We start from the raw sequence: 27410 nt of genomic DNA, 5'->3' as shown, positions 1-27410 counted from the left end.
GTGATATTCTTTGAAAGAAAATATTTATTTAGAACTACTTTAAATTTGTGGGAACTTGTTAAGATAAAATAGAAAATTCAATATATCACACATGAACTTTTCATTAACATTAACAATGGACATTAATATGTCATACTTATAAAAATATTCATCAATCACCTTGGTACATTACTGCCAACTAAGATCCATACTTGCTTCAGATTTCATTTTGTTTTCTCCTAAAGCTGTCACAGAAAGATAATCTATGCTATTTTGGCATCATGACTTCTTACTTCCTACTGGCTATGAAAGTTCACTTATTTCTCAGATTTTAATTTAGGAATGCTTTGAATAACATGGGTCAGATATTTTTGGAATTTCACTTAGGGGTAGTTAGTTAGTTGTATTTCTTTTGTTCATTTGTTTGTTTTGTAAAATGGATACATGGCTATTTGAAAAGAAACCTGAATATAAAAAACGCTTACACTAGGCTGGTCCAAAGGCAAGTCTGTGGAACATTTTCTTGATTAATGACTGCCATGTAAGGGCCCAGCCCTCTACAAGCAGTGCTCACCATTGGGTAAGTGGTCCTAGGTTGTATTCTTACAACGGATGGTCAAAAGCAAGCTGAGCAATCTATGATGATTAAGCCAGTAGGCAGCATTCCCTCATAGTCTCTTCAGGTCTTGCTTCCAGGTTTCTGCCTTGAGTTCCTGCTCTGACTGCCAATTGCCCAATGAAACATAAACTATAAGCTGAAATAAACCCTTTCCTCCTTAAGTTGCTTTTGCTCATGGTGTTTATCACAGCAACAGACACACTCATACAGCCTATATATTTTTCTCATAACAAGAGATTAAAGATTTGAAGAAGGAAGGCCACTGAGGTATCATTCTCTTCCAATCACATCAAAGCTACCTGCTGTCAAGAGAATTGATAACTGTTACCCTTGAACTTCATCATCTGGATGAGAATTACTGGGGAACCTGGTTGTCAGGTTTTCCATTGAAAGTCCATTCTGCTCACCTCCAGATTACATGATCTTCTCTTTGGAAGTAGGTCACCAAGTACAGACAATAACTACTAGGGTGGGGTTAGACTTATCCCACCTCCATTAGAGTGGAATATTTATACATACTTTGGATCTGCTCTACACATTTGGCTAAAATCTTCTATTTAATTATTCATTCATTCATTTATATCACTATGGATTCTGGTAATTATTTGAATTTGTCTGTAATTTCTTGCTCAAATATTCCACATTTGACTACCCAGAGCCCTTCCTGCTAATTCTTGGGTCCCTTTGCCATCTTCCAATATTATAAATGTTTTTCTTCCTTTCCATGAGCAAGAACTTCATTATTCTTTATTGTCTTGTACTCTATGATGCCCCAGGCTTATCTTGTACCTTTTCTACCCCAGTCCTAGACTCAGCTATTTCTCTGAGAAACCCTAATCATTTCTATTACAACATGTTGCAAGAAATAAAAATGTGGATGCTAAGTAAGGACAGTATATCAAATACCTTTGCTTTGAAAGTAATAAATTATACAGTGGTGTGCATTAAGAGTCAACACAAAAACAGGAGTTTTCTTTCACAGCAAGTAACTTCCTTGAAGAACAAATGACATAATTGACTATTTCTCTCAGCAAAGATAAATAGCAATCTTCATGAACTTGCTGATATAGCAAACAAGTTGGGCTAGTGATTCTGCTCCCTTGATAGAGATTCCTGACAGCCAAGATAGAAAATACATTTCAAACTCATGGAAGACTGGAAAGTATCAAGACAACCAAGGATCAACATTATTGTCATCATCATCATCCTCCTCCTCCTCCTCCTCCTCCTCATCATCATCATCATCATCATCATCATTATTTAATATCCATTACTATAACCTTATATGAATCAGGATCTTCAGAGAAAAGACAAATGAAACACTATATAAGTGGCTACAAATTGCAAATTATGGGCTGGGCTACTTGCATTTTGGGCATAAAAATGCACAGAAATTGTTTGATGGACTAATGCCTTTGGTACAATAGTAGTTAGAGATGATACTACTTACCAATGGTTTTCTACACATTTTCAAGTTGTGCTAAAAGGAATAAGATGGGCACACTAGTATCCAGCAGAGACTTGCTTCTGCAGTGCACAGTATAAATTTGCTTTCTCAGTTAGCATATCTCTGTGTTAGAAATCAGTGCCTGGTGGCATCTGTCCTTCTCTGAGCAATCTGTTCTTTCAAGATCTCTGTAAAATTATTGGGAGAAGCCTTGCAGGCAGAGCCTCCTCATTCTAAAATTACATTATTTATGCTGTCAGTCACTTCTTAGATGACCTTGTCACTTCTTTACACCTCTTTTTCCCAAGATTTTCATACATCTGTTTGAGAAGATTCTGATGAACAGAGCACCATTGCTGGTGATGGGAACCAGGGCCAACACAGAGCAGGAAACTAGCTCTCAGGAGTGAAGCACCGCCATTGCTCTTGTCCCAAAGATAGAGTAGCAGGCATCTCGCACACCTTACCCCATCCTTGTTTACTTAGGAAGTCTTTCTGATGCTGTGGCTTACTTTCTCACATCTCCCACTTCATTCATTCTTAATAATATAATAATATTATCTTAATAATATAATAATCTCTAGCCTTTTAGCCTATCCTTTTTCAAAGTATGCAAATCCTATTTCTCAATCATTTTGTTAACTGTAAAGATAGTGTCAATTTTGTTTGTTTGCCTTTTGGTGTGTGTGTGTGTGTGTGTGTGTGTGTGTGTGTGTGTGTGTGTGTGTGTTTAAAACAGACTTTTTCTGTATAGCCTTGGCTGTTCTGGAACTCACTCTGTAGACCAAACAGGTCTCAAACTCCAGAGATTATCCTGTTTATGCTTCTCAAGTATTGGGACTAAAGGTATATTCCACCATACCTGACTAGTGGTATTTTCTTTATAATCTTTTAAAATCTTCTATAGGGTATGACCACATATGATATTTCAAATGTCACCTTAATAAGCACCTGTAAATTGATAAAATCAGAAATGCCTTACTGTTTGCTATATGGCAAGGACTGACAGTATATGTTTGTGAAATATGTTTCTAATCTAACAATTCAATGTTTTGCAAACTTTGCGAATGAAGACCCTGATTCTTCATGACATCTTTGACAGTGCTGCGATTTATACTCAGGTGTGTAAAGTGTTTTATGGTGACCACTCTTAGATTTGGGATGGGGGCTCCTCACTGAATGAATCTGGTGTCCTGTTTCTCATCTATCCAATGACACAGAAACTTTTAACAATCCGCACAGTATTTCAGTACTTGACCATTCCTTTTACATAAAAAGATTCATCCTCATTTGAATGAATCTTTCTTACTTCTGTGGTCTTGACTCCCACATCAGTTTCTACAAAATCGACATTTTAATATTTTGCCTTATCCAGGTGTTCAGGAATGAATGTCCTAAGGTAACCCAGAGACTATCCTTAGGATTACTATGCAGGAAGTAATTATTCACTTCTCTTGCCCTTTCCATATTCAGCTGGGAGTTGACAAGTACCTTGGATGTCTTAGGGTCAGGGCTTATGGAGATAGCAAATTCTGTTGAGTTCACACATTTGCATTTAACATTTGAGGGATTTCTATGACTTAATTTCTCCCAGGCACTCTGGAAAGTCGCCAGTAAAGTTATTAACAGAGTACATACAAAAGAAAACAACAAGGAGAAATAAATTTGAGGTGGAGAGAATAGGCCTGTTTATATTAAATAGCTCAGGAAGTTAGAAGTTTGCCTTGTGTTTAGCAGAACATTCGAAAGTAGTATACACAGGAGTACCTTCTGAGTCTGTGCAGTGAATAATCATCACGGGGAACTCAACTGTGAGCAATCTGCTACATACAATGGAACACAAAAGACACTCCCTGTCCTTTCCTGGCTGTATGAGCATAGTGTTGGGCCAAAGCAGACCATCACTTTAGAATGTTCATTCTGACTTCACGGCAGGATGAGAGGGTAAGGTTTCAATGACCTGATGATAAATAGCTAAGAAGCAACTTATCTCCCATCAGGCACCCATACTCTTTGGACTGTTAGAAGAAAAACCTCTTAATAGAGCTTGCTATTGTCCCCACCAATTGTCTCTCCATGTGGTGAGCAGACAGCTAACTACATAATGGTTTTCTGCTGGGCAGTAACATTAACATTAACTTAAGACATTACTGCCCAGCAGAAAACAAAAACACACTGAGATTCTTCTCATACACATACACATGAGACTTGCCTAATTCAGGGTGACCAACAATTACAGTTTACAGGAAGCTGTTTCGTGGTTGACACTGTAAATTCTTTTTTTCTAGGAAGCTCTCAGCAAACAGGAAGAAATCCTCAACGTACAATTCTTCTACCAACCCAGGCATTAGAATAATGCTCTCTTTTTGTGATTCTGTCTTTCTTTCTTTCTTTTTTTTTCTGTACTTCTCAGTATCTTTGCCTTGGATTTTATTCTCCCTTTTGTTCTTTAATTCTTTTCTGAAAATTGATTGAATTCTCTTGCTAAGTTATAGCAAGGGAAATGCAGTTTCCCTGGGAGGCCGTTCACCCCTCTATAAATAGAACTTAACTCTGAGGGGAAAGTGAAACAGCAGCCTTACATAACCTTTCACAAAAGCCCTACTCATTTTCTAGCAGGACCAGAGAAGGGCCTACAGTTCATGAGCTAAGCAGAAACTTGTCTCACCAGTGGGAACACTAGCGATTTTCATTCAGATTGATCTAGTCTGCACAGCTGAGCCCTCATGTCCTCCCCTACTCCACTGTGATTTGGAGCTCTGGTTAAAGCTTGTCTCTCAACCAGGCAGGACTGAGCAAAAGCTTCAAAGTCTCTAGCTGAGAGAGCTCTCTGCCTGAAAGCTTTACTCCTCTTTAAACACCTCAGTGAGGCCCTTTCTTTCCCCTCACAGAAGCTCAAACAAATGAGCAGTTGGTTTGTTTCATGCCCCAAAGACCATTTCCAATCAAAAGGCAAGGTTCAGTTTGGGGTCACTTCCACCAGGGTCTCACTTTTAGCATGTGTGTACTTTCAGAACAGAACTGAAGGACACAGAGTGTAAATGACTCGGGGCTCGGGTATTTCTTTTATGTGCCTCCATTTTATCCTGAATCATAGCATTTTCAAGAAGGAAGAATGTGGCTGGAGGGAGAAATGGAAAATGAAAACTAGCAGACCCTATTTGAAGTGTGTCATCTCTTTGAGAAAAGGAGAAGAAAGGCAGATTGACTACTCAAACAGTTTCTAAGGGGTTTCTATCTCAAGGAAAATGAAGCATGTCAGGAATTCTGAGAGATACTGTAGCAGCTTACTAGTTGACCACTTATGGTTGTGAAGACTGGGAAAGTCTCTCTCTCCTAGGTAAAAGTTTCTAAATGTCCTTTCACCCCAAAAGAGCAAGCCCAGGCAATGACCAGGATTTCTGAATTTCTAATGAGTCTCTGGCTAATGTGGATATTTTTGTTCTGTGGAGAACAGCTTGAATAGCTGTTGAAACACCTTAAGACTATGAGAATCCATGCAGTGTCTATGTATCACAGTCATCTGAAGCTAAAAAAAAAAAAAGTTAGACTTGGGTATCTGTCAGATATTCTAAATTAACTAATATGAAGAGAGCCGTAAAACAGATGAAAAATAAAGAAAAGAGGTATGTCTCCATAACAAAGGCCTTGGGGACATATTATACATTGCACCATTTGCTAACAAAGCAAGAATTAGCTTCTCGACATTCATGCTAGGTAGCTAGATCAATAGGTCTGAAGAAAATGCATGTAGCTAAAACAGGAATAGATAGTAATTAATGATTGACTGAATATAGAATCAACAGGAATGCTTTATAGGCTACCAAATTTGACAAGTATGATGCTGAGCCATGACATACTAGTTGTGCCTTGAACCCCTAAATACAGCAAAGGCATGGACATAGACTCACTAAGCCATATTGATGTCAAAATTATTGGTAAAATATGATTAGTTTTATTCTTATACACACACACACACACACACCAATGAATTTGAGGAGGATTTTATAATGGGTGCCTATGCTTGTGAATTAGCATTTGTAAAGCCTAATATAGCCAAAATTAAGACTAAATTAACAATAGAGTCTACTTATAAAATAGTAACTGGAAGTAAATTGAAATATAAACTCTCTATATAACTACTGATGTGATTTTTATTACTAATTTAGAGTTGTAACTTATAAGGTGACTTTCTGTCCATTTAATAGAGAGGATGTTGTTGAAATACACTGACAGTAAGTGCTTCAAACACATCACATTATTTATTTATTTATTTTTTGTATTCTAGATTGGGTCAGCTCTGTCTTCATGGCCAAAGACCTCAGAGCATACCCTATAGGTATAAACGGACTCAATGGCACAACTACTATCAGGAACAGTAACATGATGTATTGCAAGCCAGTGACTTCTTGATAAGCTGCAGATTAAAGCAAAGAGAACATTTAACACTATATGAAGAAACAGCAATGTAGAGAAAATATGGTAGAATGTGACATACTGCAATAAAAATGATCCACAATTTTAAACAATACTTAGGCTTACTTTTTTCTTAAGCTAGTTGAGAGAAATTAGAAAATTCGTTTTCAGGGGGCCACCAAATGAAGAAATTTCCTCATGATAATCTTCATACTACAGACAGGTGAAATCATATTTTTCTCTATGCCCAGTAGCACTGGCCTCCTTGAGCATGTACCTTTCTCTAGCTCTCCATATTTTCTAAAACGTTTTCTCCTTAACTGTATTACTTCTATCAATAAAATCCAATGGTCCACAAGTAGGAGAGACTGACTTATAAATTCATAGCTTACTGATGAATAAGGGAAAAAGTTTCCTAAATTTTATGATATTGGAAATAATGTTTGGACTAAATATCGGGTATCATCTTTTGGGTAGGTGTTCTGTTCTTTGGTTGTTGTTGCCCACTTTGGATCCCTGGCAGAGAGTATGACTATGCCCCACACAAAGGAATGGACATGAGCTAGAGGAAAAGACTAAAGGGAGCTGAAGAAAAGAGATAGGGGCAGCCTTAGGTCAGCTGCTATTTACTTAAATTTTAAATAATGAGAAAATATTTTTAAAAATGTCCCTTGATATGAACTCATTTCTGTGGATTCTACCAGTGTTCCCTGAGTATGAAAATCAGATGTTGGTGAGAAGATGAAGAAGGCTTTGCAGCTTCACTTAGATCACTAACATACAGTGATATCCTGAAGCAAAACACATTAATCTTATGGAGTTCCCTACCTTTTGGGGTTCTCCTACCACATGACTTAGGCAATCACCTTTTCTTAGCTGGTTTTTCTCCCTCTGCTCCTTATCAAACACCCTCTCCTTAATTTACTAATTTATTCCTCCATTGCCAGCTCAACCACAATTTTCTCAGATGTCCCCCTGCCATCCTTTTCTTCACCTTCACTGACTTCAATGCTTTATCACTATAAAGTAATGTTTTAGTTCCTGTGTTTGTTGACTAGTATGCTCATCTGAATGGCCTCCTAACTCCATCACCACCTAAACAAGGTGCCTGGAACACTCAAAACATATAGAGAAATCATGGAGGTGTGCTAATGTGTTTATAGAACATTTTCCACCATCTACAAGAAAAACAGTAATAAACTTCATTCTTCCCACATCTATGTCTTAACTTATTTATATTTTATTTCATTTAATTTTACTTTTTTGTTTTTTTTTTCTATTGCTTCTTCTCTCTGTGTGTCTGTTCCCCCCCCCACCCTCAACAGGGTTTTGTTTTGTAGCCCAACCAAGTAGTAAACTTCCTTAGTAGTTCAAGGCACTCTCACACTCTTAATCTTCCAACCTTCGTCCCCTGAATTCTTGGATTATAGATACCTATGTGTACTTGAATCCAGCTTAGTTTAAATATAATTGACAACTATTTACACCCAACTGCTTCAAAACAAAGCAACACACACACACACACACACACACACACACACACACACACACACACACAAAGAAAACCTCAATCTAAGAATTCTAAGAATACAGGGATGAGAGAAGTGGTTCTGTAGGCCCACCTTGCTAGTATTAAGATATCAATGGTAAAATGTGTAAACATTGTAGTTGACATTTTTTACAATTTCTCTACTTTGTTTATATTTTTTCTTAATGAATACTCTGCACTGCCTTACTTGCCACTCACTCATCTATGTATATGCCTGTCTCATTGACTTAAAGATGAGGTTGTGAAAGACAGAAATACATTAAAACATTCCATTTATCATGTCACAACCACTATTAAACACCCATAATTAGGATCTTGATTAAATATTTGATCTCATTTGAGCTTATCATAGCTCAACAATTATCTTGGACATTGAGAGAACTACATGAAAAGTGAAAGAACAAGTTTTGGAAGACAAAACACATATCTCTGGCTATAACATGGGTGAAAGTATGATGAATCTATATTTTATAATGTGTTACCTGGGAAATCTTATCTAGAAAACCACACCAAATTTGGGGACTTGGGTTACCAGAAATAGTTAAATAAACTAGAGGGAGTTCAGTTTTTTTTTTTTAATGTAAGCATGATTAAGCTTACATTTTGCATAAGAGGAAAAATTAAGTGAACTAAATCTCTACAGTTAGATTAAATATAGATGACTCCAGGAAACAAAAACAAGTTAGAGCTAAGTCTGGATCATAGAACAGGCAGTCTCATTGCAAAGGGAAAACAGAAACCCTGGCTGCATGCCACAGGTGTGAAGAATATTTGGAACAGCATTATCTAAGATGAATTACAAAGTAAATTTCCAAAACAAAAAGTGTTGTGTTGCTGAAATGTTTCCCAAGGGAAGCAGTCAACAAACCATCCCTTGAGATGTTTCAAACCAGGGAGAAAATGACTAGAAATTGTCCTGTGGGGAACAGCTCTGCCCAGACACTAGACATGAAAGGCAAAGCTTTGCAGATTTTCTCTCTAATTTATATTCTTAGGAGATCCCATGAGGCTGAGCAAAGATGTGAGAACAATGGATGGAGGACTCACAATGCAGAGGCTTGCTTGGATGTCACAGCTTTGTCTCACATCTCTGAGTCAGCACAGAAGGCAACCTGCTAGAGAGACCACATTCAGCATACCCAAATGCAGTATTTAATCCAGAGACCTTTGTTAGCCTGCCTGATGCGACCAAATAGAATAAATTAAGATCCTATATAAAAGATGGAGGCATATATTTCTTCAAGCATAGGTTATCTAAAACTCACAATCATATACACTGTAAATCTGACAATGATTTTTGGTCTATTCATTTTATTTGCATTGGAAACATATTCAAGGTCACATGGCCAGATTAGGATGTATTTTCACCAAAATTTGGTATCTACCATCAGGACAGTCATTCATTCTTCCTTTGGTTCCATTAGATTCAGAAGAGTCCTAAGGTGCCTGAAATTAAGCCTGGTGATCCAGGAAAATGTTTCCCTATAAGCTGTTGTCTATACAGACATCATAAGCAGGCTAGGTAAAGATACAATGACAAAAAGGGCTGCTCATTACAATAAACAATCTTGAAGTGATTAAGGTCATCTTTTTCTAGATAAATTTAATGTGCATTTTGGGAAAGTGCTTAAGAAATGCCTGGGGTAACATAAACTTTGTGTAATATAAGGTAACAACTTCCCAAAGGTTAGACTACTGGTAACATATATGTTTAAAATCAAAAGGTTGATTAATTAGAAAAACAGAATAACCACCAATAAAATGACTAAGATAAAATGGATGCTCAGTTGGAGAAACAGAATTATAGAAGTTTCTTGCCGCAACCACAAATGGCCAACAAATTTGAGAAATAAATGTGCAGTTTTATTAGCAATCAGGGAAATGCAAATTAAACCCATAATGAGATGTTAATTCACATTCACCAGATGAAGGCAAATTAAGCAAATGAAAATATCAAGTGTTGGTGGAGACATGAAACAAAGAAAATTTTCATATGTTCCTCATGTGGTGCTATAATAAATGTGGTAGGCCACTGCTACTTAATATAAAGATGTCCTTTACATGACTCAGAATTTCTATACCTACATGGACACCTGAAAATGGTGGTTAATTTTCACTGGACAGTGTCTAGAAAAATGCTTAAATCATAAAGTTAGTCAACACAAAAGTTGGAGTTCAGAGAAGTCTATCAACAATAGCTTAGGCAAGTTATAATCAATTAATGCCATGGACTACTACAGAGTAAAGTGGCTGAGTGTAGCCATATGCACATACACAAGTAGTCTCATATACTTAATGTTTAGCCATAAGGCAAATAAGAAAAATATATTTCTTTGGTTACAACCACAAATAAAGAAACAAAATAGTGTGTTAAAGAAGGATACATTTGTGGCAATGTTACAAAATGCAAGGATTAACACAAAATACAGAAAGCTGCCAATGTGCAAATGGCTTTTTGTTTTATTGTTGTTGTTATCCTTAGTGTTATTGCACCAGATACTATATATATGTACAGTTCATATTGTAAGTAAATTGTGTGATGTTGAACCTAGGAAATCACTAACATTGCTCTAATCCACACCTTCATTATCAAGGAAAATTATGTTTAATGAAGAACAAATGACTTCCAAATTAATATATATCAGGTTTCAGAAACAGTGTAAAGCCATTAATTAAATACATCAGGACCCTTTCCTTTAACTAGGGACTTAGGTCACAATTTAGGGACTCTATTCTTGCATGAAAGACAATCTCTGTAACACTGAGCAAAATAAAACGGAAAAAAGGATAGGAAAAAAGTTCCAAGTAGATATAACATTTAAAGAAAATATATTTTCTGAATACAGAATCTTTATTTTTAATATGTCACAACTAGAAACTTGGGTCCTAAATTTTAAAAAAGTGATGCTCTATCTTCAGGTTTTCCAAAACAATCCATGTAATGTAAATGTATCATAGTGATGACTTGAGTATATATGACAAACAGGTTAAATTGTGTTCTACATCTTAAAAGGCAATTAAGTGGAAATTTTTTTTCTAAAATCCTGCTGGTGAAATCTAAAAATATTGAGACTTATCAAGAAACTTCACTTATTAAGGCAAATTGCCTGAGTTAGTATCATTTATATCACAGCTAACTATTTTATACTCCTATGAAAATGTAAATATAGATTTACTAACATTTTAGATGGCCTAGAATAAATTATATTAAAATCTTTCTTATTAGGTCACAACTCAACAAGGTGATATTTTTATTAAACAAAAAAATAAAGAACCAACTAGTTCAGCCGAACATGTTTGTCCTAGATAGTTTGGAGAATTGCCTTCTCTTAGACCCACATGTAAAAGAAAACTGTTGTGGAATATAAATTGAACTATGTAAAGATGTATTTCATTTTTTATGGAATATTTGTTTAACTATGTAAAAATGTGTTGCATTTGTTTAATTATGTAAAGATGGGTTGCTGTTTTAACTTGCCTGACCAAGGTACATGATTAGTCAAAAAAAAAAGCTGAACAGCCAATGGCAAGGGAGGAGGTCAGGGCAGGGAGAGTCCGTAGGAGGAGGAATTTAGGCACAGAGAAGAAAAAAAAATGGAGATAGCAGAGAGATGTTGGTAGCCAGCCAGCCAAACATGGAAGAAAGTAGGACATACAGAATGAAAGAAAGGTACAAAGCCCCAAGGCAAAATGTATATTACTACAAACATGTTAAATTAAAAGAGCTAGTAGTATAAGTCTAAGCTAAGGCTGAACATTTGTAATTAATAATAAGTCTCTATGTCTTTATTTGGGAGCTTATTGTTGGTTGGCAGCCTAGGGAAAATGCAACTACAAAACACAAAGGAGAAACTTTTAAATTGCAATGAATGCCCAGGAAATTCTGTATAAAAGGCAGCCAGCAGAAGCTACAGTTCCAATTTTTGTGGCACATACTGGGAGGATTTGCTGAATGAGGCAGAGGCAGGTGTATCACAAAGTTGAGGCCAGCCTGTGCTAAACATTAAGCCCCACCCCTAATAGGATACTTAAGACACCCACATGCTTGGGAAAGATAGCAGAAGCTCCACCTTTCACCATGGACTTGGAAAAACTGCTTCAGTCCCTCAGCTGAGAGGAGTTGTCCCAGAAGTCTGGACCTACCAGCTCAGCTACCACCCAGGCACACATCCACAGCTTGAAGTTGGGACACCGCAACATCTATTCCATCTATGATCTAATGGATTGTTTGAAGGAACTGATCTTGGGTAACCATAGCTGCAGGATCTCCATGGCTAGGTGCAACAGTAGGATATTGGAGAAGAATGTTGATGGGGGTCCAATTTTGATGGTGTACCAAAGTCAGAGGCCTTGAATCTGACCCACAACTCATTGCACAAGGAACATTTATTTGTAAGTAATGCTATTAGTTCAAAAGGGTATATACTTCATGATACACAGAAGCTCCCAATGTCACTAAAATGAATGAAGAAGTGATGGAGAGGTGGGAAAGTCAGAGAATAATTTTAATTATTGTTAATTTTTTATCTTATTTTTATTCTTTTTTACTTTCCTTTGAGGAGGCACTACAGGAGTGATGGGTGAATACAGAGGGACTAGCAAATGAGCAATATTGAGATGCATGATGTGAAATTCCCAAAGAATCAATAAAAAGGCTACAGAACTTGGTTTTGTGAAATTAAGCATATATATATATATATATATATATATATATATATATGCAATTTTAGAATCAGAAATGAGTTATGGGTATTCGGCTCCAGAAATTTAGCAGAAAAGAAGAAATCTCCCACTCAAGTCATGCCATAACAGTGTATTTGAGAAATATGATCAATAAATATGAAATGATTTGTGTGTTTCTGTGCTGGACTTTCCCCCCCAAGTAATGAAAGCTGTGCACATTATGGTTGTTTGAAACTCTTCATAGAAAGCAATATATACTCATATGACCACTGGCAAATTACCATCAATAATGAAAATAGAAGTATGTTCAATCATACACATTATTACATATTTCTAAATCACACCATCGGTTGAAGTTGGAACATTTCTGAACTATCAAGGAAAATATTTTTACTTAAGAGTTGTGTTAAAGGGGGTTTTTAAACCTCAGGCTAAATTTATCAAAGAACTTTAGAGATCTATATTTTGATCATCAATCAGCCAACCTGTATTTCTTCATGTTAGTAGAGTGCTGAAGCTAAGAAATACACAGTGAGGGAGTTGACACTCATGTCGGAGAAGTAAATGTGTGGTATGAAATTGTGCTGCAATTTACATGAGTGCTGTGATTATAAAGGTGCATAATGATTTGCATTTTTTCTTTTGCTCACTTGGCATATGTAACCTGTAATTTTTTCTTCTGAATTTTTTATTGGTCTAGAGGGAAAACAATCTGAATTGCTTATCCTTCCTCATCAGCAAGTTATGAGGTCTTAGTTTGAAGGGAAGTGTCTTAAATATATTGGGGCAGGCCAATGATGTGGAAATTATAAAGACAGTGAGAAATACTCTGAACTCTGAAAAGAGAAAATACTGATAAAAATTAAAGTTCCCTACTTCAACCTAGTAACAAAATTGTGGCGAATTCACATATCTACCATAGCATCACCCATTACTCTGTAGGACTCACTCCTTTCTCAAATCTTGTGAACTCTAGAATGCTGGTAGTCCTGGCTTAGAGACTACATGTGAGTCTCCTAGTCTAACTGTATTGCTTAGCTCTTTTGCAAATACAGTTCATTTTTTTACTAAAAGAAGCACTCAAAAATATTTTAAAGCTTATTTTTAAGACAAATTCCCATGCCTTCCAAAGAACTTGGTTTCTCAGTGAGAAATTCTTTACTGGGTTGCATCACAAAGAGTGTCCTTGATGCCATAATGTTATGTAGAGAGGACAGCTGAATACTTCAGGACAGCCAAGAGAGAAACAAGCAGCCCATAGCAGGTCAATGAAAATTTCATGGGATATCGTCCAAATATTGAGTTTAGTGTTTTCCAAACTTGAATCAATGGTATCCCAAGCCAGTATCCAATAAGGTCATGAAACTCTCAAGACTATCTATATATTGTCATACTGACACAGAGAAGGCTGAAAAGGAAACATCATATTTATATTTTATGAATTTTAAATGTGTACCATACTCCCCATTCTATTTCAGAGATTATGGCATTTTTTCTATAATCTGATGAGTTTTTATCAGTAATTAGTCACACAATCCTCGGTGGGTTCTTTTAACTGAAGGAACACTAAGCTTTTCTGAAATTTATGTATATAGTTCATCTAAAAAATACCAATGGAGATAGAAGAAACTGTATCATTTGAGAAGATGCCTTTGCTGCAAATACCCAAACATAGCAACCTGTTTCTACTGGCATGCGTTTCTGATGGCAATCCAGGCTAGGTTTGTGGAAACTGGGCAGAGATCAACCCAGGCCAACAATACATGACTCATGAAGTCATAACTCTCCTTATTTATACACTTGAAGGAGAAAGCAGAGGGCTGGGGAAAGCCACTCTCTGAGTAGGTACCATTGTGTTTTAACGAAAAACAATGATCCACAGCAACCATATCCTTTGCTAGTTATCCTGACAGAGAAACACCATGAGGAGGAAGTCTCATAAACATACTTTAAAATGGTAAAATTCTCCAAAGAAATTGTAAGGCTTTTAAAAATCTACTTAAGGCACAGTATCTCATGGAAAGAGTCCATTCAGGGACTTCTGCACTTATTTAAACATTCGGAGCCAGGGAAGACAAGCAGGGCCCACATGGCAGGATTTAAATCAGTCTATATGCCAAGGATAGAGATCATACTACATTGCATGACATTATTGTGTGTTGCTAGAAACTTCTCAGGAACAATTTGCATACATAGGACTTAATACGAGAAAACTGAATACATACAGTGAGAGGCTTAAGCCAAGAAGAGAGAAACATTCTCATAAAAGATATTTTTGAGGTAACTGTGCTGGGATTCCTTTAGACGGTGTATCATTCCTTCATTCTAGAGACAAACAAGTAATAACAACAGCAACAAACTATCCCAGCTCTTCAAATGAATCACCTCCCCCAACTCTAGATTCCTATTGGTTTAGATTAGACTCCAAAGGGACGTCTGGCAGTGTTCCATTCAAGAACTAGATAGGACAAAAGCTCCTCCTCCTCCTCAATAACTAAGAAAGTCTGCAGAAAGGTTAACTTATCAGGGAATAAATGGAACACACACACACACACACACACACACACACACACACACACACACACACACGAGTTATAAATCTTTTCCTAGGAAAATAAAGTGTCTATCAGCCCCTCACAGCAGCCTTGCTGTTAAGAGCATTAAAGCAAATGCACTGAGCCTAATATATTCACATATAACACATGTGCTGGCCATTTCACATGCTTCATAACTCAGAGGGCAGCTGCTGCGGGGTGGGAAATGGATACTGTGACAGGTCACTGGTGATTTATACGGCAGCACTCTCAGAACAGTGGAGGGCCTGCTTACCCAGGCAACCTCAGGTCCTGACATCCCCCTTCCACAGTAAAGCAAGCTCAGAGGGATCACCTGACCTACTGTGCCTGCTAGTGTGCAAAAGGAGCAGGACAGAGCCAATAGCCAGCCTCATTTCATTATGTCTAGAGTACATAAACTCTCACGGAACATAACACAAACACACACGAATAATTAAATAATAAAGGGGTAAACCTGTTTGACTCATTAAATCTGAAATTCCCATCTTACCTGAATTCCTGGGACTCTACCTGGTGCCTCTGCACATGGCTCACATCAAAAAAGGAAGAGGGCATCCTACAAGAACAAACTAAAAAGAGACTGTCTTCCTCTCTCAGCTTCAAGTCCTCACTCTACACAGAGACTGTTCAGGGATGTCCTTTTTGTTGTGGCATAATGATCTCATTCAAATCGACAAGTTCCACATTTTGCCTAGAAAGAGGGGAAGGACCAATGCTATTGTGCTAGCCTCCATAATCCTTTGTTACCAATCAACAAAGTCTTTAAAAACCTTCTGCTGAGAGGGAATTTCAATGCTTGTGAACTACACATTTGGCTTTATTAAGGGCACCTCCTACCGGCCCTTTCTTATAGCAAGATATGCTTCTTCTGTGCCATGCTCCCAAAAATTGCTACTAAGGAAAAGGGTAATATTCAGATAAATGAGCAAAGACGATTGGAGTGAGCTGAATTAGCATGATCTTCAAAATGCACCACCCACTTTCGTAGGTCCTGCACAAATCACATCACCTTCCTTTGCAAATAGCACAGATGTATTTAGAAATGTAGAGAAGTTTTGCACAAAGATCACCAAGTATTACCCACTAGCATTTTCCTTACACATGCATATTTTTGTTTAGGCTTTTTGGGGGTGGGGCTTGGAATTGTCTTTGAAGAGAAAATTTTGATATGGGAATTACAATGAAATAGTAGTAAATAAATGACTATAAGCAAACAAAGCTAGCTAAATGAATAGGAAGGAGACATTTAATGTAGCGATTAATAAAACTTAACGGATCTATCTCCATTTATCTACCACCAGCCTGTACCAGGTAATAGACATTTGGGAATGGCTTTAAGACATTGTGTAAGTGACAATATTATCCATTTTTGTACACTTTACTTAATTCAATATGTCAGACATGGCCTTTCACACCCTCTCTATCCTATGGGCTTTCTGCTTAGCAGGGAACATCTCTGAACTTCCCTGTTTCCGTCCAGATGCTCGCAAAGTGAGAGAGAGAGGATGAATCAGTCTGCTGGGCACAAGGAAGGTCCTGCTTGTCCTGCTTGTGAGCATTTGCGTTTGAAGGAGGGGATTTCTAAAGACACTTTTTTTATGACTGCAAGGATAAGCTACCCCCTACCTCTCCACACCTACATAGCACCTTCAAACCAGTAATTACGGAGGACAAAGCTCTGGGAGAGAGGAACCAGGGAGGAGGGGACCGCCCATCAGGAAGAGGGAGGGCGGGCAACTATGATGAGGGTGCGGGTAAGCGTGGGCATCATAGGAGTGCACACAGTAAGCAGGCACGCGCGCGCGCGCGCGCGCACACACACACACACACACACACACACACACACACACACACACACACACACACAGCTGCCTACCAAAGGATAAAAGCCCAAAGTGTGTGCTCGCCTTAATCCTGCGGGCTAGTGGCAAAGCTATCTTGGAGCTTGCTTCATGGCCTGAATCCCTTGCCACCATGAAGGATTCGCAACCCTTGGTTCTGCAGCCTGGACCAGACAGCCGGAGTTTAGGACTCCAGGGAGGCTGGAGACTTGGCCGCTGTGATTTAATTTTATTCCCTGTTAATTTCCAAGGCGCAGGTTGGGGCGCTCCTGCCCAACTCCTGAACCCAGCCAGAGAGGTCTTTAGGATCTGAGGAAAGGTCGATTCCAGAGGGATTTGCATGCTCTCACAGCAGCTGTTCTGTCTTTCCCCAGCAGACCGGCTCCCTATACAAGTGCCCACCTACTTGTGGTGGCGTCCCGCAAAACCAGTAAATCTTACCACTTTTCTCGTTTTTTTCCTTTGGCCACAGAAGCCCCAGCTCCGCATTCGGAGACTGCAGCACCCAGGGACCAGCCTTCAGATCCTTCTTTCTCCTGCTTTAACCCCATCTAGACCCCGGAACAGTTTTGCCATTTTTAATTAGAAACTATGCTTGCCAAGTGCCAGGGCCAGGAGACCTATTTCCCAGAATATCAATCATTTGGAGTTTGGAGGTGTCTTGGAGACATTTGAAGACTTAGCTAGCAAACAACATTCATCCACAGTTAAAATTGCAAATGCACATCCCTACTGGCAGGCAGCTCTGCACCTCTTTTAGTCACTGTTTTGCACTCCCCCAAAGTACTTCTAATGTGTATCTATCTGTTCTGCCCCTTCCTTGATTAGCAATCAGCAAGAAAAAAAGCAAACCCAGGGTCGCACATATTCACACAAACATCCCTAGCAGCTACATCCTGCACAGACGTGCTCTAGGCTCCCTGGATGTCATCCCCCGCTTGCTCCTGTTCCCCTATTCCTAGGATTTTGAGTCTCTAAGGATACAACCCAGTTCCTTTCAACAGAATCCCCATCACTTTCACCAGCCCGTCCTCCAAAGGAACACAAGTATTTGCAAAAGCAAAGATGCAAGAGACAAGCACCAAACTGAAAAAAAAAAAAAAAAAAAAAAAAAAAGCTAAGGGATGCCTTCGACCCCACCAACATCTTCCGCCCCCAGGGGGGAAAAGTATTCTGTCTTTTATCATCTGCGTGGGAACGGTGGGCAGAGCGAGAAACGAATATCTTATTTATCTTCCACTCTAATTCTACTCTCCAAATGAAACTGGAAGAGGAAGGGGTAAAGGGTGGGGGAGCATAGAGAAGAAAGGAACAGAGCTCTTACCAGTGACTTGAAGATGCGCGCTGAGCAAGGAAGCTCCGAAGAGTACAAAAGCCAGCTTGGGTACCCAAACACATCCAAGACTATTCTCCATATTTCAGCCAACACCTTCGGGGCCGAGGGTCGTGGGCAGCGGTGGCACTCACACACATGCACTCACACACGCATGCATACATGCACACACCCGCGCCGAGCCCCTTCGGCTTCCTCCTCCTCCTCCTCCTCGTCCTCTTCCTCCACCTCTTTCTCCACCTCCTCTGTGCCTCTTCTGCCTGCGAAGCCTTTTTCCTTGTCCAGGGACACAATCAGCAGCAATAAGAGGCAGCAAAAAGTTCCATTCGGTCCAAGAGCTCCTGAACCCCGACAACACCTTGGATAACTAACTCAAGGAAACAGAGGGATCAAAAGAAGGGGAGACAGCTCTCCGAGGGGCTTGTGAAGCATCAATGAACTGAATATCCAGGAGGGCTAGAGATGAGACGCAAAGCAATCCCGTGGCTGGTCATGCGTTAGAACGTTGAAGCTGCTTCCTTGTAGTCGGTTGGATAAAGTTGAAGAGAAAAATCCACGCTGATGATGCTGTTCCTTTGGCTTCTCAGAGCTGGGGAACCGGGTAGGGGACAGAGGCAGGGGAGTGCCGGGCGGAGCGCTCTCACTTGTTACTGGGGTGTCCGCCAGCAGTGTGTGAGCTGAGAGTTGGAACCTTACTATCCATTGATCCAGAGAAGTGGAGGGATGGAAGGGAAAATGTGGAGACCGGAGGGAAACGAACTGGATCAGGCAAAGAATCCACGCAATGGGGGGCGGGGGCCTAGAGAAGCTTAGAGGAAAAAAAAAGAACGGACTGAGGAGGCTTCCAGCAGCTGCGTTCATTCGGTCTACATATCAATGCGCAGGGATGCCCTCTGTGGGCAAAGCGTGGGAAGTCACTTTTGTCAATGGAGCCAGCGAACATCATGAGCATCTGGAGGCTTTGCAGCAGCAATCATATTTGATCTTCTGCATTCAGGAAATTATTTTACGTGACTGTAAAACCTGGGCGGGTGTTTCAGAAAGGGCAAGTAGCCAGGCTTTTACTTTCTTGTCTTCTGCATTATTAAAAAGAGATATTTTCATTAGGAAAAAATCATTTCTAATGCTGCCCACTTCTAGGAGTGGGAAACGGAGACCCAGAAACACCCCACACTCACTCTAAGCAAACGCTAGAAGGCTACTTCCCTGAGAATAACCGGTGTCCTTCTCATTGCGCATTTTATTTCATCCATGGTCACTCTTCTTCAGAGGTGAATCAGTTGTAGAGATATTTAAAGCACTCATTATATTCTAGGTGCCTCGATGTCTCTCAGGAAACATGAGCCTAGGAGTTAGCTTTGCCCAATCTCCATTCTCAAGGGTCAAGGAGGCTTTCATCAGTTGGGAGAAAAGAGTAGGTGGACAATGTTAAATTATTATGACAGCTGTGCTGATCCATGTGATGTGTTCTCATCAGGGCGAACTACATGCCCTTCTCGAGTCCCCGACAGGATATGAAGGAAGAGTATGTGTGGGGACACACACACACACACACACACACACACACACACACACACACACACACACACAGCTGGTTACAGGAAATATACGAAGAGCAGTTCAGAAAACTGCTTCACTCTAGATATTCTGCTCATCTTAACCTTCCTCTGACGGAGATCAGGTAGCCTCTACAGGAGTCACAGTGTGCCTTTCATCTCTGTCCCCCTCACAGATGTGGGTAGGACTTGTAAAACAGTTCTGAAATTTTGTTTAAAAAATGAATTAACAAACAATTGGATTTGCCAGAAAAATGACAAGTAGAAGTCATTCTGAAAAATGTTCAGCCCCACTTGTTTCTCATTCTTCATCATACAATTTTATTTATTCCTTCCATCACTCCCCCACTCTTTCTTGTCACTCAGATTCACAAGATCTTGACAGGATAAATCGAATTATCTGTAAGAGAAGAGTGAAAAATAAGAGAGATGGAATAAAGTCGCCAGCAGGAAAACAGAAAAACTGGTCAAGGATCCTGCAGGAACTTAGCCACGCTCATCTCTTTTTACCCAGAAAAGGTTAACACAAGTAGCATATGTGATGACTAGATCCAAACTTCTGAAGAGTCTTAGATATTTTGCTGATATCCAAATTTTCAAAACACCAAAACATCCAGTAGCTAAAGTAGACACTTCTAGAAATGGAGGGCTGAGGTACACAACATGACTTTAATTGAGCCACAGATCTTTCTGAAGTATCAATGCTAGCAAACTTTGAGAAAGTTGTAACATTCAGGATTTGTTGCAAAGAATAATCAGGCACCAGAGACATATGCTTTTGCATTTGGACAGGAAGCTCTACTTTTCATGTGGATGCACAAAATGACTGCTGAAACAGTGGACAGGACCTTCATGTCGGAGAGCAAAGATGGCAGAAGAACTATGGTCTCTTCTTGGGAGACATAAAGTCAGCTATTCCCAAGACTACTGTTACCACCTAGTGTCCGATAGGAACCCAAAGCAACCTGTGTTGTTAGGGACTCTGTAAGGCAGTGGTTCTCAACCTTCCCAGTCCTGAGACCATTTCTCATGTTGTAGTGACCCCAACTATAAAATTATTAAGTTGCTACTTCTTAACCCTCATTGTGCTACTCTTATGAATCATAATGTGAATATCTGATAGGCAGGATATTAGATATGTGATCCTGTGGGGGTCATGCCCCACCAGGTAAGAACTATGCCTTACCTGCCAGGTGATTTCTGATTACCACACCCAAATGAGTCCAGACCATCAGGCCTATTGACTAACCAGGTTCTACAACAGCAAATCCTTTACTTACCTTCTTCCTTTATACTGCTGTGTTCCACAGTTAATGATAACTATCACATTATTGTACTCTTTTCCCCAACAGTCTCCTCTTCAGCTTAGTTTTGGAATCCTCTGTTGAAACACACTTAATATTTTCAACTAGAAAAAATAGTGACATTCTTGGGAGACACCACATTTCCTATCCCCTCCCTTCTAAGGCATCAGACACACTTCCCACTCAGCCTTCTCATTAGCAGAACAGGAAAGAAATGTGAAGCATAGAAAGTAGTTTAGTATAATCAATGCTCTTCGCATAGTCTTTAAGATATTTGGTATTAAACCCTTCGAGTTTTAAAAACATCGATAAACTACATGTAGTCTAGACTTTGAGTTCAAAGACACTTTAGCTGGCACTTCATTTCTTCCATCCATATATACTATGTTAACTGTTTGTAAGAGAGTGTGGAGAAGCCATGTGAAATCCTGATTTTTCTGATTTTAGACCAAAAAGATAAGCCCAGCTAAAAGCATGAAATCCCTTTTAGTGTTTCAGCTGAGGAACTGAATTGCTTATCATATTGCTTACCTTATTTCAGAAAGTTAATTAACCCTCCCCCCTTTTTTTAGTCTTCTAATACCACAGTTTGGTTTTAAATACCTTTGAAATGATAGTTTAGAAATTTACTTGCAAAGAAAAATACTATCTGGTGAGATGGTACATATTAAGTATGCATTTGAACATGCTGCAGATCAAATCATGTGAATATGAAAATGTGTTAAACCATAATTTATTCATTTGTTTAAGAACCCAATCATATTATGCACTCAGTCTATATGTTATCTACATAAATATGAAAATATAAATATAGCAAATTCATTGCTGTAGTCTAATTTGCAATCATGGGGTAAGGAGGTTTTTCTCTTTTTAAAATTTTTATTACATTAAAATTTTATTTTGGATGCATTCACATATCTGACAGTACATGTGTATAGGTCAGGAGACAGCCTGTGAAAGTTAATTTTCTCCTTCCAGCACCTGTATCCTGGGAATCAAACTCTGGCCATCAGCTTAGAGTATGTTTATACAGTTAGTCATCTTGTTGGCCTAAGGAGTCTATTTTAATTGACAATTGATTGGTTATGTTTTCTACTTGCTTGATTGCTTTGTTAGCATGGAATACCCTCTTCTGTGTTTGGTGACACTTTGAAGTTTGAGAGTACCACCCATGCATATTTCTGACATATCAGACACTCAAAGTGTTCTGGTCTTCTGATCATCATGATGAAATGAGAGCCCAGCCCAAGACCAAATCTGAATGAAGAAGCCATCACTACCTTCCCCATAGGAAAAAGAACATTTGAATTCTCATAGAGGTGCTTTAAGAGAATCCTGTTAAGCCTTAGATTGTGGAGGAGTATGATATTCAGAGTAAGGGCAAATTTAGGGGTCTTGGAGCTCTTATTGGTTTCTCTATGCCAAGTCCCCTGACCACAGTACCCTACTCCAAATTCCTATGTCTTCTTCTTCTTCCAGTTCTTGAATTTGTTGACTAAATTGTTGATAAAGATACTTACAGATATGATAAAAACCAAGACCATAGAATATAGAGGTTACCCTTGATTATCCAGGAGAGTCCACTGTAATTACATGACTTGTGAGAAAAAGAAGAAGCAAATGGGGATATTCAGAGAAAGAGACAGGTTCACACATTCGGGAGTTAGAGCAGAGTGGTACTGTTACTGGGACGAACCAAGAGACAAGGAATGTGTCAGACTCCAAGAGCTGAAAAACAAGACAAAACAAAACAAACAGGGCTTACTTTACTACTTCACAGAATATATAGTCCTGAAGATCCCTGGATCTTAACAATATAATGCCATATTTTGGGTTATTTAACCTTCTAAATTATACGAGAGCAAATTTGTGCTACTTTAAGCTGGAATATAGTGGTTGCTTTTTACAGGAGTGACAGAAAGCTAGCACAGATTTTCAAATTATGAAGTGGAGAGCTACTACAAAAAATGCTTGAGAATATCAAAATGGCCTTAGAATTGGGCAATTGGCGTATAATAGAGGAATTTTAAAGAGCATAATAAGAAACCCTTGCATTGACATAAGCCAACTACAAGCAAAAACATGAACCTTGAAAGTGCTGCCAGTGAGGGTTAACATGAAAATGAGGAAAAGAGATCCTTTTTGCAGTGGTACAAGACTCACATTATGCTTTCCAGTTACATGAGAAGCAGAACTTGTGATGAACTTGGATATAGACTAAGGAGATTACCAACTCTTGAAGATGTGGCCAGATTTCTTCTTATAGTACAATATGAGGGGGGTGGAATACACTGAGGGAACAGCCATCATGCATTAAAGTCACAGCACTCTTGGCAATTCAGACAACACCACCCTATCCTATTATGCACACTGGAATTAGGATATTGTGGTCAGGGAAGTTTCCATTGGAGAAGGAGCCATGGATGCAACTGTGTGACCATGTTTATTCATGCTTTGTAAATGTCAAAGGATCAGAATATTCAGTCAAGCACAGACACCTGTAAGATTAGGCATGTGACTTGTGGAACCATTATTCTTTCTGAGCTGAAGCTAAGAGTAAAGAAGAAATGGTTCAAGAGCACTCCACCAAGATGACTCTGGCTTAAAGATATGTGGGGGAGGCCAACATGGGTATTGAGACTGCCCTACCGGAAGCTGCTGCCAAACAGAACTAAAAGTAGCAGAGAAATGGTGGGATAAAAGGGGTGTTATACTGGTAGGAAAGAGCTGCAAAAATGTATTAACCTTACAACTTAATGGATGAAAGAAAAGAAGGATGCTTCAAAGGACAGGGATGTGAACTTACACAGAAAAGCATGAGCCAAAAGTAAGGAAACCATAAACCACATAAAATTGTACCTAAGCTTAAAAACTGTTATTTGCTTGGCTGGCTTTCAGAATTGCTTGGGACCAAACACTCACTTTTTTATTCCTTCTACTTGTTTGCTGTTGAACAATGTATCTATAGCTGATTTACTGTGCCTATTGTACCACTTTACTTGGAAATCATATAATTCTTCTTCTAATTTTTCACAACCCTAACAAAGATGAATTTTCCACCTATATGGATTACACATATAGTTGCATCATGCCATTGTGAGATGAAGAGATTTTGGAAAACTTGTGCAGATAATGTGTAAAGTTTTGTTATTTACTAGATAATGCTATGGAATAAAATGTTGAAACTACTGGAAAGAGGTAAATGAACTCATAATTGAGACTGGTGTGAACCTTTGACCCTCCAAAGTTCTCTGCATCCTAGTTCTGGAAACCAAGAATATGTCATCTTTTTGTGACAAAGAGGAATTATGTAAAATTATTAAAGAAAATTGAAAAATGGAGAGATTGCCTGGGATAGCTGGGTGGATTCACAATAACAACAAAGGTCCTTTAAAAATGAAAGAGGTAGGCAGTTACAGTTCCAGATGGCTCTGTGATGATGAACAGAGAAGTCAGAGTGTTACATTGCTGGAAGAGGACCATCGGCCATGGGATAGAGGCAGAATCTGAAGACTACAGAAGTCAAAATCAGATTGTGCTGTGGAGTCTCCATAAGAAAAACAGCTCTGTGCACATTTTGAATTTAGAGCCATAATACAGGTCTATTGAGTTTTGAGCTCTAGAACTATAAGATAGTAAGTTTGTATTCATTTTAGAAATTAAAATGTGCATTTATCTGTTGTAACATTATTTTTAATGATTTAATATTGTGAGAAAAATTTAACAGTATAATACTAGAAAAGAATGAAATCAACTATGTTCTAGACATCTTTGAGGTCAATTCAAAAGGCAACCTTCTTTAATACCAGCTGGTACTCTGGAGTTCTCAGTTACAAGGGTCAACTAATTCCTCCACTATAAAGTCCAAGAAATTATAGGTTTCAAGCTTTCATAATATGTAATTAATTAAAACAAAATAATCTTTATCAAGTGAGTTTTCTCACAATGAAAGTTATGGATTTTATTCAGTTCCAGTTTTATAACTTATCTTGGGATGGGAGAAGTCAACAGAAGTTAAGCTCTTAATGAGGTAATATGGCAGAAGGAAAATGCTGCTGTTGCTAGGCCATATTTAAATGTGGTAGCTCAGTTATTTGAAGTAGCACTGTCTTTGATTTTGAGGTGTGTTTTTGAATACAGCAAAAGGATGGATCCTGTTTTTCCATCCATTCTGCTACCCTGTGTCTTTTTATTGGAAATTGGAGTCAATTGATAGTGGAGGATATTAATGAGCGGTGACTGTTAATTTCTGTTATTTTGTTGTTGGTGGTGGTGGTTGATGGTGTTGGTGGTGGTTGTGGTGGTGGTGGTTGTGGTGGTGGTGGTGGTGTGTGTGTGTGTGTGTGTGTGTGTGTGTGTGTGTGTGTGTGTGTGTGTGTGTGTGTTTCCCTTCTTTTGGATTTACTAGTGTAGAATTATCTATTGCCTGTTGGTATTGCCCATTTTCCTAGGTGTTGCTAACTTCCTTGGGTTGGAGTTTTATTTCTAGTGTCTTCTGTGGATCTGGATTTGTGAGTAACTTTTCATCTAGATGTTAAAAATCATATGTTTAAATTGTTTAAAAATACTGAAGTAACTTACAAAGAGGGAAATAAGTGAGTTAGTAAAGGGTTACCCCTGGTGGGGGGCATGGCTTCTCACAAGATTGTTGGTCTTGCAAAGTAGTTGTTGAAGTTTTTCTTCTAAGAACCCCGTCCTCACTAACCACAGGTGCTTTCGTAGAGAGCAGAATAATAGGTTTCATATGATATGAAAGAAGAAATTGGAAAAGGTGGGGGACACTGAGGGAAAGGGATATCAATACAGGAGAGAGAGGGAGGAAGGAGAGATAAAAATAACATTATGCACACTGGAATTAGGATATCGAGGTCATTGGAGATGGATTCATGGATGTGACTGTGTGATCATGTTTATGCATGCCTTACAGAGGTTAAAGGATCAGAATATTCTGTCAATCACGGGCATCTGTAATATTAGGCATGTGACTTGTAGAACCATTAACCTGTCTTAGCTGAACCTAAGAGTGAAGATATGGTTCCTATCCATCTATGATGCTTATGAACTATAACAATGATCAGCGTGGTAAGATACTCCTAAAGTGTAATAGTAGTATTCATATACTAGTACTCCTAGCTATCCAATTGGAATTTAGGCCCACTCAAAAGAAGAGAAATTATGCTGGTACTAGAAAATTGATTACTAAAGACATAGCTTGTAAATACTAGGGAAATAATAAAGACCAATGGAAGACAGCATGGGTTTCCTCAGAACAAATAATACCTGGTTAATGCAGCTGGAAAATATCACAGAAAAGTAAAATCTGGGTTTCAGCACTGTATTCTATTATGCATTTATGGTACTGTCATAAATATAAAAATTTAAATTTGACTTATGCTACTATAATTAGTGTTAGTAACTGTAAGTGGAATACATATTACTTGCTTAAGGTCAATTAATGGACAACTAGAAAATTATTCTCTTGCAATGTTTAAAGGTGTTTCTTTCTCCTTGATCCTATAACAAATGTCTTTTAATTGATGAAGACATAAATATTGACATGTTTAAGAAAATAGGTGGTGGTGTAAAATAGAAGGAATTACTATTACAGCAATTGACATACTTAAGATAAAACCAGTATGTATTGATGCATAAATATTTTGTTAGCATATGTTAACTATACATACTGGATTTTGGTATGATATTCCTTTTTAAAAATGGAAGAAAGAACAAACAAAATTTCAAGAAATGGAGGAAAAGACAAATCAAAAATTTCAAGAAACAATTCAAACAGTGTGAGGTTTGAAAGCTGAAATATAGACAACAACAACAAAAAATAAAACCCACGAACTGAGGGATTACAGGAATTAGAAAAGCTGGGTAAATGACCAGGAACTAAGATGCAAGACTAACCAACAGAATACAACAGATGAAAGAGAGCATTTCAGGCTTCGAACATACACTAGTAGAAATAGCCTCATTGAACAAAGAAAATCTTAAGTCCAACAAATCCTTAAAACAAAATATCCAAGAAATATGGGACACCAAGAAAAGGCCAAACCTAACAATAAAAGGTATAGAAGAAGGTGAAGAAACTCAACTCAAAGGTG

The 27410-nt window shown here is 38.4% G+C and overlaps 1 protein-coding gene across 1 annotated transcript in view; it reads right to left on the bottom strand.

Annotated features, from left to right (window-relative positions):
- Dcc (DCC netrin 1 receptor) overlaps positions 1–18525 on the bottom strand; it is a 1088579-nt gene extending 1070054 nt beyond the window's left edge. Inside the window, exon 1 of the mRNA XM_035440067.1 lies at positions 18435–18525. Within this exon, the coding sequence (XP_035295958.1) occupies positions 18435–18525 (91 nt within the window). The remainder of the gene's footprint in view (positions 1–18434) is intronic.
- Positions 18526–27410: the final 8885 nt, after the last annotated feature.

This window comes from Cricetulus griseus, chromosome 2 (genome assembly GCF_003668045.3).
Source record: "Cricetulus griseus strain 17A/GY chromosome 2, alternate assembly CriGri-PICRH-1.0, whole genome shotgun sequence".
In the NCBI taxonomy this organism is placed as follows: domain Eukaryota; kingdom Metazoa; phylum Chordata; class Mammalia; order Rodentia; family Cricetidae; genus Cricetulus; species Cricetulus griseus.
The sequence above is the reverse complement of the archived record's forward strand: the minus strand, read 5'-3'. Positions and strand labels throughout refer to the sequence as shown.